General features: G+C 46.3%; 1 protein-coding gene across 1 annotated transcript in view; it reads left to right on the plus strand.

The window, feature by feature from the left end:
- The first annotated feature begins 4331 nt into the window (after nucleotides 1–4331).
- The window catches only part of AMPH (amphiphysin), a 127084-nt gene continuing 110918 nt past the window's right edge, over nucleotides 4332–20497 (plus strand). The window contains exon 1 of the mRNA XM_075142998.1: nucleotides 4332–4658. Coding sequence (XP_074999099.1) covers nucleotides 4590–4658 — 69 coding nt within the window. The 5' untranslated portion in view covers nucleotides 4332–4589. The remainder of the gene's footprint in view (nucleotides 4659–20497) is intronic.

Genomic DNA, 20497 nt, shown 5'->3' on the forward strand with positions numbered 1-20497 from the left:
GTCCAGATTTTTCAAAAGCAATTTTTCAAAAGCAATTTTTCAATGACCTTTGAATGCTGACCTCAAGTAGCCTAAGGGAGCCTGAATTTCAGCTAAGGGTGGTTGGTATTTTTCAGAAAAATTACATGCTAATTTTTTTGTGTGTGTGTGTTGTGGGAGTTTTTCCTACTTAGATGGGAAAGCTGTTATGGTGGGAAAACTCATACGTTGTCAGCATAATTCTCCAAAATTAATTTTCCGTACCACTCCCTGCGTTTTTCATTTAAAACCTGACACCTCAGGAGGAGGCCAACCAAAGCATGAGTATCCTATTCAGCATTCATTCCTAATGCTGGAATTGTTGCTGTATACACAGCCTATGAAAATACTGTTGCCACCTAAATGATACAACTTAAAGCCAATTTCTTTGTGCAGCCCCTTTTGCAACGGGTCCAGGTTGGCAGTTATCCTCGCGGAGGGAGGGAGCTGTGGATCCCTGCAGCTCTGGCCATGCAGAAACTCATTCTTGGATTTCAAGAAAGCTTGTCCTTCTCATCACTCTAGTCTTTTCCTCAAGTTTGTATTTTACTGACACTCCAACTGTGTAAAAAGTAAAAATGCTCGGTATTAACTACGTGTTACTTAATTACCCACTCCTACCCCCACCTGCCAACCCTAAAGAATTTTGGATCTCTTCTCATGTTTTCCTATCTCCTTTCACAGCCTCAAACCTGGAAAGATTTACCCAAAGGCAGCAGTAATTCCAGGTATTCTCTCTCTAGCATATTTTTTTTTTTGCTGTATTTGAAGCTCATTTCTCTAATTCCTTCTTTTTCAGGGAAGAGGACTTGGAGGAGGGAAGGAACAGACCTCCCCCCTGCAGAAGTCCAGCACAGACATCCCTGTCCCATGGGTGCTACCAAGGAGCGAATTTCATACAGAAGCATCACTGGTGCTCATTCTGTGCGCGAGCTCTGCCGGCTCCTCATTAGTGCCGCTTTCCCACGTAAGGCTCATTTTGGGGGGTTTCAGAGGCTGGGGTGTCAACCCAGCTGTTCGCTGACTGAAGTAAGTGGCAGGACAGACCTCCAGGGGAACAAAAAGCAAGGCCAGTGCCAAGCAGTGCCTTCCTGTATGTAGCTCTGTGAAGCCAGATAGGTTCAAATAATGAAGCTGAAATCGAAGTACACCTTTCAGATAAAACGCTTCCCAGTGATGGAACTGGTATTCTGTGCCAGAATGTAAGAACAGGTTCAATGTATGTTATCATGTTAATGACTGAGAGAGAGGTGTTCATCTGAAGTTATGGCAGTGAAGAAAAATGTAAAAAAAAAAAAAAAAATCTATATTTTACTTTAATAAGAAGAATTTTAATAAAAAATAAATGCGTAAGTCTTTAAATATAGAACATGTATGTTTTTTAATTTTAGATGTTTATTAAAAATTTCCTCCAGACTAGATTTTTACAGGGTTTGGCACCACACTTAGTTTATAAAAACATTTTTTCTTTTGACGTGTATTTTCCACTGTGTTCCTTACTTTCCTTGCCTTGTGGTTCTGACAGGCAGCTCTCCTCTCTGTGACTCACATCCAAAGAGCAGTGAGACCTGCAGAAACTGCCCTGATAATTTAGCTAGTCTTTTACTGCCCATTATATGCTGACCTAAACTGCAAGTATTACAAGCTGTCGCTTGCAAAAGGAGATTTAAAATTCAGGTCCTGTACACCTGAAACCATTTAACTTCTCATGTTGCTTTCCCACAATTGCTAATCTGTTTGTCTCGACTGGCATTGAATTTGGGTCCATACATTCTGCCTCCCGAAATCTGCAATTATAGCGCGATTTCAACTCCCGGGCTGTCCTGCGGCTTCATTTGAATAATCTTCATTTCCCACTCCCAATTGCTACTGCAGTGACTATTAAAGTGGTGTGCTTGTGATGGAGATGTCTTTTATCTGCCATGTCTGGGGTGTGAGTTGTGTGTCTCCATATGCTGCTGTTTGTAGAGCTCTGTGAGGTGAAAGTTGTTGTGTTACTCCGAAGCAGTTGATACCTATATTGGAATTATCATTGCAATGGAGATGGCTGCAAGACACCTGCCAATTTTTTTCTCTTATCAATATTGTAAAACCGACTCCTATGGACCAGTGTCTTCTAATTTTATTGCTTTACTTAAATGAAGAGTGCTCAGAGAAGCAGAAATGTGTGATGAGAAACCATGCTGTTGATGAGTCAGAAGAGATGCAGATTTCTTCTTTTTCTGACTAACATTTTGGGTGAACAGGGATTGTCACCTGGCAAAAGTGGTGACATACCAGTAGTAGTAATACTTACCTTCTCTCTTCCCCTTAGAGATTTTTGTTCAAAAATCACCACTCCATTAGGAACATTTTTCTATGAATGACTGATCATCCCTGCTATTCAAGAGTGAAACTGAACTGAAATCTCATTTTAAAATAACACCAAAGAAACAACAAATTTAAGGAGAAAACAAGCAGGGTAAATTGTAGAAAACAATTCTTCATTTTTAAACATCGTCTATTTCAGACTAAGGTATCAACGACACAGAGAAAGAAATTTGCTTTAAAATACATCTTAATGGGGAAGTTTTCTTTTAAGAGAGATTAAAAATAAATGTTATATGTGACAGACAGGGAGTGTAGGGAGATCAGCCTGATTGTTTGTGGATAATTACTTTCTAAAATCTAGCTGCTGGAGAGCGCATTGATAAACCAGCCAGTGAAAAAGCCATTTCTGGCTGTTGTCCAAGGCTGTTAAAGGAGGGCAAAGCCAGCACAAGCTGACTGACTGAGGAGGAAAAGAGCGGCTGTATGACTGAGTACAGCCCACACATCATCACGCTCCTCATCCACCAGCACGAAAAAACATTTTCAGGCTTAGCGGTGAGGGATCTACTATCATTATATCAGACAACTGAGGACAAAAAGGCATGGGAGAGTGTCCTCCCTCCCCCTAGTAGCCCAAATGTAACCAAATACACTCTCTGCTGCTGATACGCGCTACTTTGGTTACCCTTTGGTGAAGAAATGCACGAGTAATCAAAGTTAAGACCACCTCTTTTCATGATTTTTCATTATTAAAGTGGTGTGATCCTTTTGGAATCAGATGCCAAACAGGCCAGAAAGACAAACTCTGAAGAAGATGTGAAAAATTACTTCAAAGAATTTGGGAGCCCTGTGCACACTGGGATTTTGTTTTTATCTTTCACCAGCCTAACAGCATTATAAGAGACTGCCTGCGATCTTTTGGATAAAATTGTTTCCTTGATTGCTACGATGTGTTTTCTTTGTTTTTCTGCTTTTGTTTTCTTTGGGTTTTTTGGGTTTTTTTGGTTTTTTTTTTCTTTTTAAAAGATGCTTATGTGAGAATTAAGTAAGCACCTACCTTTATAGAGGTCACAATTTCTTAACTAACATTGTTACTGCTGCAGTCGGTATGTTAAATCTGCTTCCTAATATTACAGGAAAATGTGTCATGCAGGTCTGGGGCTGGACGGATGTCAGAAATATAAGGTCTCAGAAAATATAGCTGGACTTATAAGGTGTATGAGACCTTCTGGCTTGTGTTTTGTACCAATCCAAAAAATCAATGAAAAGTATTACAAACATAAAACAGCTCCCTATAGAAAAATATAGGTGCAGGCTCAGAGCCTGGAGTGTCAGTGTTTTGCTTTGTATTACTTTGCAGTGTTTGCCGCTGGGTTTCTACTCTCCGGATCAGGGAACTCCGTGCTTGGCCAAACAGCAGAAATAAATGCCAGAACTGAATTTGGAGCCACAGTATCTAGTTTTGACTGCAAGTTGTAATTTCAGGAACGAGATCAAAAAACCTGAAACCAGTCTGTAGCCTGTTTATAGCTGTTGGCTGCTACACCGAGATAGGAGTGAGCGATGGATAGGGGGAGGATGCCGAGAGTAGTTCAATGGCAAGTCAACGCGTGTCGCTTGCATTCAGCAGTGTGGGCACTGTGAGCCCAACACGGCTGCCGGCCGCGCCAGCAAACCCTGCTTGGGCCCAGCTAGGGGTGCAGGTCCCCAAACCACAGCGCCCAAATACTGTGCTGAAGGCCCATGATGCTGCAGCCCCAAAACCAAACTGTCGAAGGAGCTTGGAAACTCGGAGCAACTCCGACCCAGTGGAAATTTCTAGGGAAATAATCAGATGCCTCGCGCTCTCCAGTTGTACGAGGGGGCTCGTGCCGGTAGTGGACATGGCCATCAAGCGCCGCAGCACTGGCAGCTTCTGGAAACCTTCACCCCTGTTTTCTCTCTTCATGTTTTTTATTATCTAGAGGAACTGCCTCATCTCCAGGAGACAACGCTGCCCGCCCTGCGGGGGGCCCAACAGCCGCCTCCCCGGCGGGCCGGGGGCGGCCCACGGCGCGCGGGCCCGCGGCTCACCTGAGGCGGCGGCGACGGCCCCGCCTCTCCCCGCTGTGTCTTTAAGGCCCTCCTCCTCCTCCTCGCCCTCCTCCTCCTCGTCCTCCCTCCCTCCATCCATCCCTGCCTCGCCGCTGCCGCTCGCCGCCGCCGGGCTCTGCCTCGCCCGCCTTTCCCCCCCCTCACCCTCCCCATCCCCGCCGCCAGCCATGGCCGACATGAAGACCGGCATCTTCGCCAAAAACGTCCAGAAACGCCTCAACCGCGCCCAGGAGAAGGTGCGCCGCGGGGCGGGGAGGGGGGGGCTCGGAGGGACGGCCTCGTTCCGGCGGGCAGGAGGAGGAAGGGGGCGGCGGCGGCGATGCCCGGGGTCGGCGAGGGGAAGCGGCCCCGCTCGCCCCCCCGCGCCCGCCGCTGCGGCTTTCCCGCTCCCTGCCCGCGGGGGTGCGGAGCCGCCGCCGGGGGGCGGTTGGCGGGAGGGGGGGGGTGTTATTATGTAACCGGCCCACTTAACCGCACCAGCCGCCCCCCGCCCGGCCGCGCCGCTAGCCCCCCGCGTCCCGGTGGCGGGTCGCTCCCCTCCGGGACGCGGCGGTGCGGGCAGTGCCGGTGTCCACCTGCCGCAGGCCCGAGCGAGCCGCCGCTTCCTCGCCCTTCAGGCGGAGCGGGGCTCCCCGCAGGGGTAGGCCGGGTGGCTGCCCACCGCACCGCGCGGCGGAGGGGTGGCCGGGCTGCCGTACCGGCCCGCGCCGGGAAATAAGGGTTTGTCTCGCCTCACCGCCCGCCGCCAGCCCTCCTAAGAGGATTGCATTTCCTTTAATATCCGCGCCGGCTCATCCCCGGCTGAAGCGATCCTCCTTGCCGCGCTGGCTCGGCAGCTGAGCCAGCCGGCCGCAGCGGCGTGACAGAAACCCCCTGCGTGTGACAGAAACCCGCGGGGGAGTGCTGGCGGAGGACCCACGCCTTCATTAGCAGCTGCTTCAGTTTGGGGGAGCTTCTCCAAATGTCACGAGGCTGGTCAAAATGTTGTGCAGCTGATGGTGTTTATTGCTTAGAAAACTCGGTTCTGATTCCTGTGTTACTGTAGGCTGGAAATGAACAACCAGCAAAGTCGGGGAGAATTTGCAGGAGTTTCTGATAAAAGATGAGGGCCTTGTTGGCTGTTGTTTATTTTGTTCAAATTCACTAATAAAAGCCAATAGGTTTTTGTGTTCCACACAAGTAACTCCTGTTTAGCTGTTGGCTGTCTTGGAACCAGGACCATAGATGCAGACATTAAACCAAGCAGAAAAGCATTTGTGTAAGACTATGTATAGCATCCTTATCGGCTATTAGTACAGTTTGTCATAAAGCTGTTCTCAGCATGAATTTGGGAGGCACAGTTGTCAGCAAGCATTGCAAGCCCTCTCTTTTGAGGGCTAATAAAACCTTTATACCCCTCTAGCCTGTATCCTATGTTGTTACATGCTCTATGTAATAGGGCTCTGGAGAATTAAAGGAGATTATTTTATGACCACTATTTCTCATACTTCACTGCCTATAAACCCCCACTTCCTTTTTGCCGCACATTGAACTCTGTGGAGCTCTAAGGGAATAAAAATTGCAACAATTAATATGTAGAAAAGTCTCATATGTAATCATGCCATTATTTAAGAATCTAATAGTTGAGGCTGACATAGGCAAGTGGAGGATTTTCCCTTTCAAATACTACTATCTAGCTCACAAGATCATAAAGTACTGGACTTTTCAATACCAAAGTCATGATGCATTTCCATTCTTGCAGGTTTGGACTGCAACTGTTTTCGAGTAAAACACATAATATAATTCTAACAGTTAGAAGAGATCTGATGACTTTATGGTGTGAGTTGAGCTGGGTCAGTAGTTGGAATAGAAGCCTAAAAATACTATTCGTTTCCTTTTGTCTTTGTTAGTGTTGCTACGATTAACTATCTGGTAAAGCATTGGTGTAAGTCTTAAAGATCAGATGTGCTGCTTCCAGGTGTGTCTGTTCAAACACGAGAGGTCTTGTTCACAGAAATGTGTGGGCATACCAGAGCACACCTTAATCTGAGTACCTGAGGTCCTGGTGTCATGGCGAAGATGCCACCTGCACCAGCCCCGGGGTGGCTGTGTCGAGCCCGACGGACACCTTGGGTGCAAACCAGGGATGCTGGTGGGCTCTGATGGCTGGGCTGCTCTACCTTTGCTTCAGTGATCAGCCATGCTACAAGGGGAAAATTTGTCTGGTTTGATCTGCATGTATTGCAGTCGGGCATCTGGCAATTTTGACCTTGTTATGGCATCTGTGGTGGTTGTTTCATATGTCAGTGGGTCTAAACATTGCTTATTTACAGGAAATAAAAGCTATCAGGGGCCTGACACAGAATAGGTCACAGTACCATGTAGCTCTGTATCCTTGCTTCCCTTTTCATGGCATGCACGTGTAGTTATTGCGTGAGCTGTGCGCATCTATCCTCTCGTGCCTACACTTCTGGTTACCTTTGAGTTCCTTCATGGTTATGCAACATAAAATCCTTCATTATTTTTGCTAAAACTTTACTTTTTTTTAAAAAAAAAAAAAACAAAACCAAATGGGAATGATAGAGAATGATTGGTTTTTTTGTTTTCTTTAGGTACTTGATGACAACAAGTAAATTGTATCTAGGAGTTAAAAGTCTGATTTATCTGATTTCTGATGGTGTGAATAGGATGGTATTGTGACAGATGTGTAATATCACACTGGCTTAAAGAGATTGAAATACATTGAGTTGTTTTATTTTGTTGCTTATATTGGATTTGGGCACCTTCCGTTTACTTAATGTGTCCTTACAGTTAATTGCATTTATAAAGCATTTATACATAGTTTTCTATTATGTGTTATTGATGTAACATATGTATTAAAAACATGGAGTGGCTGTAAAACATAAACCTTCGTCTATGGAAACTATTTTTCTAATGATGTTATCATTATCTTCAGTTCCTTGCAGTCTAGGAGAAATTTTAGTTGTATGATGTAGGTAGTGCATGTGCCCATATACATGTGTGTCTAGTCACTATTTATATGACAAAAACTAAATAACTGATGGAAAACATCTCATATTGTGCAAATCTATCTGTCTTGCATTAGAAGTGTTAAATCTGAGAGTTACATGAACGCATCCTTTGATGCTGTTTTCCTAGCTTAAACAAAAGCAATCATCCTTCTCACTTGATAACATCAATAATGTTCTTTTTTCTCACAAGATTCCAGAAATATTTAGATGACTCTACACTGTAGAAATGGGTGAGGTAAATGTGTCAATGGCTTGATATAGGAAATGCCATAAAAACTAGTGTAAGGCTAAAGAAAGTAAGAAATCATGCACTAATGAGGGGAAGAAGGCAATTGACCAAAATGGGCTGTACCAAGCTAATACTCAAAATGAAACGTGACTTTAAACAACCAGAAATAATAATTGGTCACTCCATTTCTCACATCATCCAGAAGAAGGTACTTTTGGTGGTAGCACATGTGCCCTGGCACCCTGATTTTGAATCAATGAATGTCCCATGTACTAAATTACACTGCTCTTCATTGCATTTCTTCAATGACTTTTCCCCTAAAATTCAGGAAGCGTGGACATGCTGAGCTTGCAGCATCTGCTGGAAGTTGTCAACAGTCGGCTGAAGAATCTGGATTAAAGATTTAAAAGCATGAGAGCAACTTAGGAGCCTACATCCCAGTCATAAAAGTAAATGAAACACTGATGTGCTTAAATGTCTGTTCATACTGAAACCTGAACAGATATATTGGTAACCGAGGCTGGCTGAGTCAGTTCTGAGGACAAGATTACTTGGATGAAAAGGCTGAGTTTGTATCCCTAGGTTCCTCTGGAAATTTGAATTTAAGATGCTAACCCAATTTGTAACACTAGTTATCTCCTTATCCTTCCCTTTGTAACTCAACACCTCTAAGTGAATAGAATAGTATAGTTCAGCTGGAAGGGACCTACAACGACCATCTAGTCCAACTGCCTGACCGCTTCAGGGCTGACCAAAAGTTAAAGCATGGTATTAAGGGCATTGTCCAAATGCCTCTTAAACACTGGCAGGCATGGGGCATCGACCGCCTCTCCAGGAAGCCTGTTCCAGGGTTGGACCACTCTCTCGGTAAAGAAATGTCTCCTCATGTCAAGTCCCAACCTCCCCTGATGGACGCAGCTTTGAGCCATTCCCACGCGTCCTGGCACTGGGTACCAGGGAGAAGAGATCAGCACCTCCCTCTCCACTTGCCCTCCTCAGGAAGCTGCGGAGAGCAGTGAGGTTGCCCCTCAGCCGCCTGCTCCCCAAACTCGTCAAACCCCATGTCCTCAGCCGCTCCTCAGAGGATATGCCTTCCAGCCCCTTCAACAGCTTTGGTGCCCTCCTTGGGATGCATTCATGTACCTCAACATCCTTTTCAAATGATGGGGCCCAGAACCGCACACAATACTCAAGGTGAGGCCCGCATCAGTGCTAAATACAGCGGGACAGTCACCTCTTTTGACCGGCTGGTTAGGCTGTGTTTGATGCACCCCAGGACGCGGTTTGCCCTCTTGGCTGCCGGGGCACACTGCTGACTCCTGTTGAGCCTCCTGTCAACCAGCACCCCCAGACCCCTTTGTGCAGGGCTGCTCTCCAGCCACTCCTCTCCCAACCTATACTTGTGCCCAGCTTTATTCCACCCCAGGTGCAGAATCTGGCATTTGGTCTTGTTCAATTTCATGCCATTGATGATTGCCCCATGCTCCAATCTATCCAGATCCCTCTGCAAGGTCTCTTGTCCCTCAAGACAGTCAACAGCACCTCCCAGTTTAGTATCATCAGCAAACTTGCTAAGGGTGCATTCAACTCCTGCATCCGGATCGTAGATAAATATATTGAACAGAACTGAATAGAATTGAACCCTGAGGAACACCACTGGCAACCGATTGCTAGCCAGATGTAGCTCCATTCACTACAACCCTTTGAGGCTCTGTCATTCAGCCAGTTCTTCATACAGCGCACCGTGAACCTGCTCATCCCACAGCTGGACAACTTGTCCAGAAGGATGCTGGGAGAGACAGTGTCAAAAGCCTTACTAAAGTCCAGAAAAACTACACCCACCACCTTCCCTTCATCCACTAGGCAGATGACCCTACTGTAGAAGGATATTAAATTAGTTAAACAGGACTTTCCCTTTGTGAACCCATATTGACTTTGCCTGATGATTGCATTGTCCTTTAAACCTTTTGATAGCACCCAGCATGATCTTCTCCATAATTTTTCCATGTCCTGAGGTTAGACTAACAGGCCTGTAGTTTCCTGGGTCTTCCCTCACACCCTTCTTGTAAATTGGCTAGCTTCCTGTCAGCAGGGACATCCCCAGACTCCCAAGACCTTTGGTAGACGATTGAGAGGGGTCCTGCTGTAACATGTGCTAGCTCATTCAGTACTCTGGGATAAATCACATCAGGCCCCATGGACTTGTGAACATTCAACTGATACAACTGCTCCCTTAAAATTTCAGTGTCCATAAAAGGAAAGTTATTGTTCCCGCAGTCGTGGTCCTCCAACTCGGAAGACCAGGCAGCCTAAGGTAGCCTCATGGATGTTAGCTCTGGTGCAGAGAAGGAACTGCTAATAGGGGTGGTCTCTGGGCTGCAGGGTTGGTTTCTGCCATGGCCTGAGAGAAGAGGAACAGCACGAGGTTTGTCCTCGGGAGCTGAGTGGTAGAGGAGGCGTCAGGGATGCCCAGCAGCTGTGTCCAGTGCAATGACACCCTCCTGGGCACTGGGACTGCATTGGGGCCAGCACCCCAAACATCTCCCTCTGAAGAATGCTGGGCAGAGAGGCGGTGGGCAGGGCTGCGCATGGGGGGCCCCATCACACCCCTGTCACAGTGCCACCACCCGGCAACGCAGCAGTCACAGTGCCCCGGGGCAGGATAAAAGGGAGCATTGACCTGTGTCCCGCTGCCAGAGATGGCTGCGGGGCCAGCCCGAAGACATCCGAAGATGTCCTTGAGGAGTGGGTGGAATTACTCGGAGGGGGCTGAGGGAGGAAGACCAGAGGCTGGACGAGGCTGCTGGATGTTCTCCGCTGCAAGGCCAGCTCCCAGCAGGGCCACCTTCAAAGCCCACCTGATAGATGGAAATCCTGCTTCAGCCTTCAGGGAACAGACACAAACCCTTCAGGAGATGCGGAGAAGCAGCAACCCCTGGAAGTGCCCGAGGCTATGGGGCCTTTTCAGCTGGATAGCAGTGCCAAGACGAAGGGAATGCCTCCTTGAGGAGCCCTCAGAGCTCGCCGTCCTCATGCCCCGTGGAGCCAGGGGCAGATGCCGTAAGAAATGGGATGCAGAGATGTTGCAAGGGGTCCCAGAGCTTTGGAGCATCCACTGGAGCATCCTGCCAGGCGCGGGAAGGATTCTTGCCCCCAAGGTCGATCAGGCCGGGGGCATGTGGCCACTCTCAGAAGCCCCTGAGGTGGCTCCAGGTTGAGGGAGAATAGGGCTTGGGCATCTCCTGGGAGGCGTGACCAGCCTGTGGGAGGAGGAGGCGGGTCTTGCTCACATGCTCAGGGAGTAGCCGATCGCCAGCGCTGGGGTCAGGAAGGAATTTTCCCCCGGGGCAGATTGGCACTGGTCCCCGGGGGTTTTTTGCCTTCCTCTGCAGCATTGAGCATGACCACTTGTCAGGGCTCCTCCCGTCCCTTTTGGCTAGGTTACTGCCTGCTGCTCATGCACCACGAAGATGGCCTCTCGTGCCCTGCAGCTGGGGGGAGCAAGGCTTTTTTTCCCCCACGGTGGGCTAGCAAGTGTCCCCGGGGGGTTTTTGCCTGCCTCTGCAGCACTGAGCACGGCCCCTTGCCAGGGCTCCTTTGGGCCATTTGGGCTAGGTGCCTGCTGCTCGTGCTCCACGAAGGTGGCCCTCGTGCCCCGCATCCGGGGGGAGGAAGCTTTCTAGACTCCCGGGCTGGGCCCCCATGGTGGCCCCCGCGGGTTGCTTCTTGTCCTCCGTAGCATTGAGCACAACCCCTTGCCAGGGCTCCTCTGGGCCCTTTCGGCTCCCTTCTTGCCCGCTGCTCTTGCACCTCCAAGGCACCTCTCGTGCCCTAGCTCTCTTGGGCTCTCTTGCCCATTGCAAGTTTGGAGCGGGAGCGAGCTCTGCTCTTCCCTTGGCTCCGTTTCCCCGGGGGTTCTTGTTTGTGCAAAACAGCCTGGGCTGGGAAGGGCTGCAGGCTTGCTGCACCGTCCGGAGCTGCCGCTTTGCAGCTCTCCCTGCCTGCAGCACAAGCGCAGGGCCGGCACGAGAGCGCTTTTCAGGCATCACCAGCCAAGAAGCACAGCGGCGCAGCAAGTTTTGGAAGGCAAGAAGTGTGCTTGTCATCGCTACGTGTCCTACTTTGGAAAATACCCCACGGTACCACACACCTCTTCTTCTTCATCTTCTTCTTTTGTGTGTCGTTGGTCGTGGTCCTCATTCTTCACGTTCTCCCTCTTGAGGAACCAGGGGCTGCTTGGCCTGTGTTCCTGCTGCTGCTTTCTGCAGCTCTGTGGCTTGCCTTTGCCAGGCTGCAAGGGATGTTTTGTTAAGCTAAACTGAAGAACGCATCAGCCTGCTCCTGGCTACACATGCGCATTGTGTTCAGGCTTGTGAGCACGGGCTCTGAAACAGATTCGGAAAAATACAAATACAAATAAAATCCTGTTTGCACTTGTAACCTTTGCGTTATGTGTCCTTGCAAGTGGTTTGGGAGCTGAAAACCCCCTGGCATTTCAGGCAAATAACAGTCTCCCCGTTACTCGACTCGTGGTGAGCGCAGGGAATGGAGCAGCATGGTTACGCTATGTCACGCCTAGAGCTCTGCATGAGAAGCTCTGACCGAGGCCTGAGGGCTGCGCCCAGGAGAGCAGCTCTCTGCAGCGCAGGTCCCAGGCCCGTCCAGAGGACAGGGGCAGAGACGGGCACACCTGCAACATGGCTCAGGCAGGGCCTGCAGGCCCCAGGCTGAGCTGAGACACGTCCCCCGGGCCCTGGGCAGGAGGCGGCGTGGGTGGGGGCCGCAGGGGAGGCCGGTCCCAGCCACTGAGGCCTAGGAGCACCCCCAGGAGCCCGGCAGAAGTCGGCTTGCACTGCTCATGTGCCCTCCTTTAGACAGGGGTGGTTGGCCACTTTGGAGACAGCGTATTGGGCCAGGTGGACCTTCGCTCTGAGGGAGTGCTGTGGTTCTCAGGCTCTTTGATTTTAGCCTGGTTTCCCACGGGAAACAGATCAGGCATTTCTAAAAATGAGTACAAGGAGAGAAACAAAATCCACGGGGAAATGAACAGGTCACAACGTGAGAGAGGCAATGCCTAGGCTGGGACATGCTTATGGGTATTCAATGCCTTCTGCTAGTGCAGGGCTGGGAAGAAATGTCCTCAGAGCTTTCCTCAGCATGTGCTGGTAGGGAAAGGAGGAGGTAGGAAGAAGAGTAGAACAGCATAGTTCAGCTGGAAGGGACCTACAACGACCATCTAGTCCAATTGCCTGACCACTGCTGGGCTGACCAAAAGTTAAAGCATGACATTAAGGGCATTGTTCAAATGGGGCATCGATTGCCTCTCCAGGAAGCCTCTCTTCCACGGTTTGACCACCCTCTCACAGTAAACAGAGTTGGTGCTGTCACAACACTTCCAAAACTCAGTTTCAGTAAGGCTTGTTCCTGGGTGTTTCTTGAGTAGCTCTTGAAAATCTAACTGATGTGTTTTTTGATGTTGAGCTTCTAGTCAGTATTATATTCAGTTTCATCCAAAAGTTAAATCAGTAAATAGTCTAGTTTATGAGAACTTTGGAGGCATAACTAGTGTTTAAAGTGTTGTAAAGGAGAAGACTCCATAAAGGGAAAAGATAGCCCCCCCCACGCCCCGGAAGGGAATTTCACGATTCCGTACACATCATGTCTTCTGTAATTGATTACATCAGCTCTGATGCAGGAGATCGGTATCTGCATGCAAGAATATATTTGTGAAAGGCATGATGCATATATTGTACTTGTGCTGACCTGCCTGCAATGTGATTGTATGGTTCTAGTAACCTTGGTTTCATAAAATCAAATTACTGTCTAATGATTTAAAACATTGGCCCCACAGGTTTTATAAAATTTAGTACATAAAATCTGAAGTCGTCACAGTATTATGACAGACCTCAACATTTAGGGGGCCTGCTGACACAAGCACATGCAATGAAGAGGCAACTTCATCTCTGAAGAGCTAGTTGTTAATCTCTGAGTTTACAAACAAATCAATTAGAATTCAGTAATTTCTCATGTGAATGGTATGGTCTAAACTATGCAGCTCAGATTCTTCTAGCTTCAGGTTCCAGTATAATAAAAACTTGAATTTCCCTTTTTTAAATTTCTTTTTTCATGGAAATCGTAGAAAAGAAGGAGTGCAAGTGGTCATGTGGCCCATTCTTCTAAACCAAAGCAGAATCAGCTGTACTTAAAATTATTCCTTAGGAGTGATTTTCTTGCCAGCTTTTTAAAGTAGGTAATGGTGGAGATTTTGCAGCTTCCCTAAAATGATCTATGCCATTGCTTAGGCACCTCCAATCAGAAAGTTCTCTTCTCACTTAATATAAATGTCCTTTTTTGCAGTTCAAATCCTTTGCTCCACGTTCTAGCTCTCCTTGATGTGTTCTTTCTTCTTGCCTCAAAATTTACAAGTGGTTTTCCTCTCTTGTCAGCATTCCCTATGATCTAACTGGATCGTATGACCCTCCCAACCAGGCCAAATAGCAGCTATTATTAAAATATTGATTGCTTTCAATTGTTTTAGTTTCTAATGTGCACGTTAAAAGGTAGAGGTAGATTCTGGTTGTCTGGGTGCCAAGTGCCGAAGAAAGGGGAGAGAAAACCCCCAGGGCTCCTTCCTGCTAGGTTCTCATGTGACTTTTTCCCTGCTACCTGAGGGAAGGTAATCCGTTTCTCCTGTCCCAGTTTTTTCCTCATCTGCAACGTTATCCACGATCCTGTGAGTTACTATGTAATACACCCTTCCTCATTGTCACTTAGCTTCCGTCAAGTCAAGAAAGTGCTGTTTCTTCAGTTTTATGGGGGTCCATATCTCCATGTTTGCTGACCAAAGCATTATTAATATCAAGGCAACCTTCTTCTCTTTTCTTTCTTGACAATTTCATCTTTTCACTTTTATTCTTTCCCACTCCTTTTTTAGTTCTTGAGCATGCGTCCGTTCCTCTACTGTTCTCTCTACACTTCACTTAGCCCTTCTCTTTAAAACAAAATAAAATTTTAAAAAATCTGCCGCTAATTTGTCGGGCTTGGCTCTGGACTCTCTTCTTCACTACATCTTGCTCCTCTAGCAGATCCTCTCTCTTGCATTGTCGTATTGTCTAAGACGCAATGTTCCTGACCCAAGGTTTGCCCCATGCTAGCCGTCAGTGAGACTGTCATCAGTGGTCCACAGCCACTCCACAGTGCAGTGCAACCTTCCTGTTGTGGCACAATTAAGAGTGTGACTTTACGGGCACGTAGTGGAGAGATGTTGGGGTGGTGGTAACCTCTGTATCTGGAAAATAAAGGAATTCCTGGTCTGGATTGATCACAACGCCTGCCTCCTAGAATAGGATGTGCTACTGGCCCCTGGTCCAACCAGCTGCTGTAGACGGTGAGGGTGAGAGAGCAGTGAATGAGGGCAGGAAAGGGGAATACGCTTTGCCTTTCATCTCAATAGTCCAAGTTTCCTGCGCTGGCTAGGAGGAACTGTGAAGGAGACCGCTCAGCATCTGTCATAGTGGGATATTTCAGTGGGGATAAATGGCAGAGAAAAGCAGGGGTAAGTATGAGGTGGGGATAAGCATGGAGGGGAGAGCAGCACGCCGGTGCCCACCCTGCCTGCAGCAACTCAGCATGGCTGGCCAGGCTGTGGGGAGCCCCTCTTACTGGCTTGCTAGGTAATAGAAGCAAGTGTGGGATGACTACCGAGCTTGGGAGAAAATGAAAATAAAGAGTGAAAGATGCCTTTTAACACTTTTTTGCAGTTGTCCACATGAAGAGGACCATAGCTCCCTGAACTTGCCTGGAGATGGCAGGGGGACTTTTTCACCTGCCTAAAATATGCATAGTGGGGTTCACCCCCACCAAAACCTCTGATCAGGCAGCAGTCACTGCCTGCTATGCCAGTCCTCCCATGCACCTCGGGGACTGCGGAGTTGGGGGGAGAAGGTGTAGCTGATGGCTCTGCTGCTTCTACACTGAGAGCATTTTCCCTAGGGAACTGTTTGGTTTAGTTCATTGGGCTCTGCTGCAAATCAGCTGCTTGAAGCCTCCAATCCAAAGTGTTTCAAATGCTGGGTCGCTTTTCCCTGAATGTTCTGCAGCATCAGTGCTGTGCATCACTGAGCCTTTGCTGTTCTCAAATACAAGATAATTTGTTCCTGACCTAATGAGTAGCTAGTTAGTCAATAGTTGCCAGAATTATAAACCAATGACCAACTTGGAAGTTGGTTTGTCATGTTGAGTCTCTGCTAATTGGGGTTTATTAATGTGTTTTAGAGTGTAAGATAAAACATAGGCTTGTGGTAAAGACGCATATAACACATTTCTGAAGTGTCCATTTGTTCTATGAGAAAGCTAAGGCAGGAAATAGCCTGTTCCTCTTTGTGGCTGTTCTATTTTTCTGTTTTCTCAATAATTATTCTCCATTATCTGTAGGGCAGGAGCACCTCTGAGACTCTGCAGAATTGGGGACTGGTATGGACATTTTACCACTTAGTTGGTAAAATTCTTTTTAGATATTTTCTAAGAAGGTTGGTGAGGCAATGGGAGAGGAGTTCAGCAGCCTTTCTATGGGTGGGGGCACAGAGAAGTCAGGGTGCTGGACCACACTTCAAGTCTCTGGTCTCTGACTCCCAGTGCCCTGCTACTACTTCTCAGTTGTTTTTGTTGTTGTGCCTTCTTTTTCTTACCACCTCTTTTCCGACAAAAAGCTCCTGCTTACTCCCAGATAAGATCTGCTTTGTTCTCCCTGTCTCTGTAGCAGATTAATTCCTTTGATGCTCCCTTGAAGTCCCAGCTTGGAGTCACTTTCACCCCACTTTTTTTGTACCCACAAGATTGCTAAACCTGTGCTTTGTAGTGATACAGAGGCCAGTGCTACAGTCGGTGAACTACAATCAATCCTCTTTATCTGTGATACCAAAGAGGAGAGGAAGGCGTGCGAAAGTCTTGGGCTGTCACTAAAACAACCATTTGAGAAACAGTTTCTAGTCTAGATCAGCAAACAAACCCCTATTATTTTTTCCAGAAACATTTCACAAAATACCATCTTTACAGTGTGTACACACGTGCCTGCATGTGCTTACGAGAAACCGTCAATCCTACTTTTCCCAGGTTTCAATTTGAAAAATATTATAAGAATAGACTGATGTCTTATTTTTAACAAAATAAGGGTTTGAGAAAATAAAAATTGCCTACAGAACACAGAGAATCAGAATTTCCTTTCTAGACTGTGATCATCGGTAAGCATTTCCTTGTGTCCTTACAGAAGTATAAGGGGTTAGCGATATGTAGTTGAGGTAGGTGATGGTCTGCAGTGCCATGGGAACGCAGTTATTTCTAGTGATGATTCACACTTTATGTCTCAGCAAAGCCCAGTTAAGTGACCCACATGCACGAGGGTTAGTACACATTAAGCACAAAGTAGAAGCAGATGAAACAGTGCATATAGAGAAGAAGCTTGATTGAATAAAGGCAATGCATTTTCTGTGGAGAATAATCAGTCTTTGAGATCTGAGAAATGTTGATTTTTCACATAAAATGCATGTATTAGGTTTAGATTCAGGAAGTTGTTTTAAGATTTATTTGCATGCAGGGCATGTAAAGGAATAAATAAAAATGTGATACTGTTATTAAACTTGTACAGATCTGTGTGTGGATGCTGTTGCTTATATTTAAACTATGTTTCTAGTTGTTCAACTTGCCATTATCACCTAAATCCTTGTTGGTTTATGTGGGTGTTATCTTTTCACACTGGTGTAGCCACTCTATGAAGTTTGGATGAACTTTTTAAATACATAAGGCACACTGCTGAAAGGGATCTGGTGTGAGCATGAAATCATTTTTTCAAAATAAAATTGTCAGTAATTTTAAGTATAGGACAAATTTTACTTAAGTAAAAATCATAAGGAATGGTTCATGAGGCTAATCAGGAAGGAAAGAATTTAATTGATCTCATGTTTTTCAGATCTGTACTAACCACATTCTTATCACAGGGGAAACAGAAGTGCTAGGATCAAAGGCAGAACAAAGGAAAAGAAAAATTCATGGGTGTACTCGGACCTGAAGAGAGGCAGGAGCACGGCTCAGTCCAGAGGCAGGTTGGTCTGGTGCAGGCTTAGGGCAGGTGTCCCCATGGCCGACCTTGTTTAGGGAAGAACTGCATAAGGAAAAAAGTGCAGAGCAGTAACCAAAGGGACCCCAGGTAGACAGGGGATGGCTAGCTGCTGCAACCACAGCACGGTCACTGCGGGACCTCGTTCAGGAAGCGGTAAAGGAGCAGATTCATTATATGTGAAGCGGCAAGTGGAAAACAACCACAACAGAATGAGGTTAATGTCTGGGTGGGAAGATGGCCGGCTGAGGTCCAAAAACAAGCCGGATGTTTGGAGATGAGATATTAATTTGAAATATGGAATTTGGATTTCAAGAAATGTGGAAGTATAACAGTGAAGGGAAATTTCTTTGATTTAAAAAAAATAGTATAACCCTCCCTCTATATTCTCAAATAGTTTCTGGATTAATTACTAAAGAAATCAATATATTCCTTATGATGTGACAGTCTTGCATACTGCCAAAATGTAACTTTCTTGATAGCACATCTCTAAACATTGTCCTACTTAATTCTCAGCAAAAATGTGCGGGCAGAGTTAATATCAGGACAGTTGTATCTTCTTTCATGTTTGTTCATCTCCCCTCTTTCTTCTCTGTCTCTCTCTTCTGCCGTCATCCTTTCCTTGCTGCTTTCTCTTTCCCTTCCTCTCTTCTTGTACGTCTAACCAAACAAGATGTTGCAGACTTAACCACTGAAGCCATTTAGAAAATGACTTGACTTCTGTTGCACCATCTGGTTACTTGATAGGTGAGCACAGCTGCACACTTGAGAGATGATTGCGCGTTTAAAAATCAGTACTAAGCCTCCAAAGGTTGCAGGCTTTCAGAGTACTGAATGTTCATTTTGTTTTATTTGCCTCCTGTTGTGCATGAGAGGAGGGACAGATGGTACTGCTGGAACAGGGCTATTCCCTCAGGGTCTGTAGGGTTGACCAAGGTCCTCCCCATGTGGTGGGAAGCTGGGAATAAAGTGACAGCACCCCATATAGGCAGTGCTGAGTACCTGGGGAAACGCTGAGAGACAGGGAAGGTGAAACGGAGAGCAAAGTTGCCTAGTAATTAAGACAGCAGTGCATGAAGTGCAAATGTGCAAGCTGAAGGAGTCCACAGTGGGCTCCATTCACAAGCTTTGTTTTTATCGGGAGCTCCAGCTGAGTCCACAAGAACTTCACCCAACTGATCGCCTTAGGGTTTAGCCCAGCAGTGCTGTCACTCCAGATTCAGTGAAGTCAAGGTGCTATGTGTACCCCAGGGCTTTTAAACTTACTTCTGCCCTCTGTTCTTGTACTAAAAAAAACCCCTCCTATGAAATCTATACTTCCAGGGTCTGAAAAGCATGTTTCAGAGAAGGCAAGCCTTGCTGATGTTTTGCAAAGCTGAAGAGGGTTTTATTCTTAACACCACCCTGGCATCACGTTTTCCTGTAGCACCAATCCAAGATCATATTTGTGGCAAGCATAGTGCCAGCATCTTTTGTGCAAAGTTTCATATTAGGGTAAAAATAAATGGTAATTTAGAAGTTGGCCGAGAATTTGGGTTGATTTGACAGCCAAACTGAGAAACAAATCAGGAAGGAATTTAGGCAACTGTTAGCTGACAAACACACATGCCATTATGGCATCTTAACTCCTTAAAGAGTCACATCTCCAAAGAGTCATGGCATAGCAACGTGGCAGTACATGGAGGAACAAGCTCTGACTGACGAGTATTTTGGATCAAGAACATGTGTTTGCAGACTGCAGGATGAATGCAAGTTTGAGTACGGTGTGTTTTGCTCAGTGTTTCAACTCGGATTGTGCTGTTCAGTTCTGGTTTCTATAGTGAGGGCTGTTTTCTATAAGCAGTATTGAGCTGGAAAAGAATTGTAAAAAATTGGACCCTATTAAAAAGTATATTTTAAAGAAGGCATTGTGCAGTATCGAGGTTACTAAGTCATTTCTCTGAAGGATCTATTTTTGTGAACAATAAATAATTTTTTCCCCCTTCTAGTATCCAATTTCCAGTTTGACTCAAAGCACTTATACCAGTGTCTGTTTCCTAATGCCCATCAGTAGCCCATCCTACCAAAGGCTTACCATGAAGTACACTGTTTAATAGTGGTGTTGGATTGCTCAGTAGTATCTGTTATCAGAAATGTTTGCAGGATTGAAGTAGTAATATAAACTCGGCACAGACTTTTCCCTCCTCTGGCTCAAAGAAAGATTTTTTTTTACACTTCATTATACAGAAAGATTCCTTATTTGCATGAAAGCAGTCGCCAATCAAGCAAATTTTATTACACATTAATGCATCTTGGAATATTTGCACATGGATTTGAAAAAAAAAAAGGCAGTGAAAAGTCAGTCTCAAATGCAAAGCACTTGTTATTCCTCCTCTCTCTCTCTGAAGCTCAGGGTATTTTCAGTTCTGCTTCAGGGAAGGTGTTATCATTAAGTGTTGACAAAAAAACACCTCTGGTGGATTGTGATGGATTTCTGTCTTTTTTATTAAGTCTTAAAATAAAATAAAAAGCGGAAGTAGCAGAAAGGTGGGGAAAAGCTTTCTGAAGAGAGTCACAAACTCCTTTCCACTCGAAGACATGTACACCAACAGGTTATATCTACATCTAAACCAGCTTTAGGTATACCAGTAGTCAGCAGGTGATTTCCTATCAGGCCAAAATGACCTGCTGTACTGCTGAAAAGTGTTAAATAGAGAGTATGTTTCATCCAAGGTTTTTAGCTCT

This window comes from Calonectris borealis, chromosome 2, assembly GCF_964195595.1.
Source record: "Calonectris borealis chromosome 2, bCalBor7.hap1.2, whole genome shotgun sequence".
Classification (NCBI taxonomy): domain Eukaryota; kingdom Metazoa; phylum Chordata; class Aves; order Procellariiformes; family Procellariidae; genus Calonectris; species Calonectris borealis.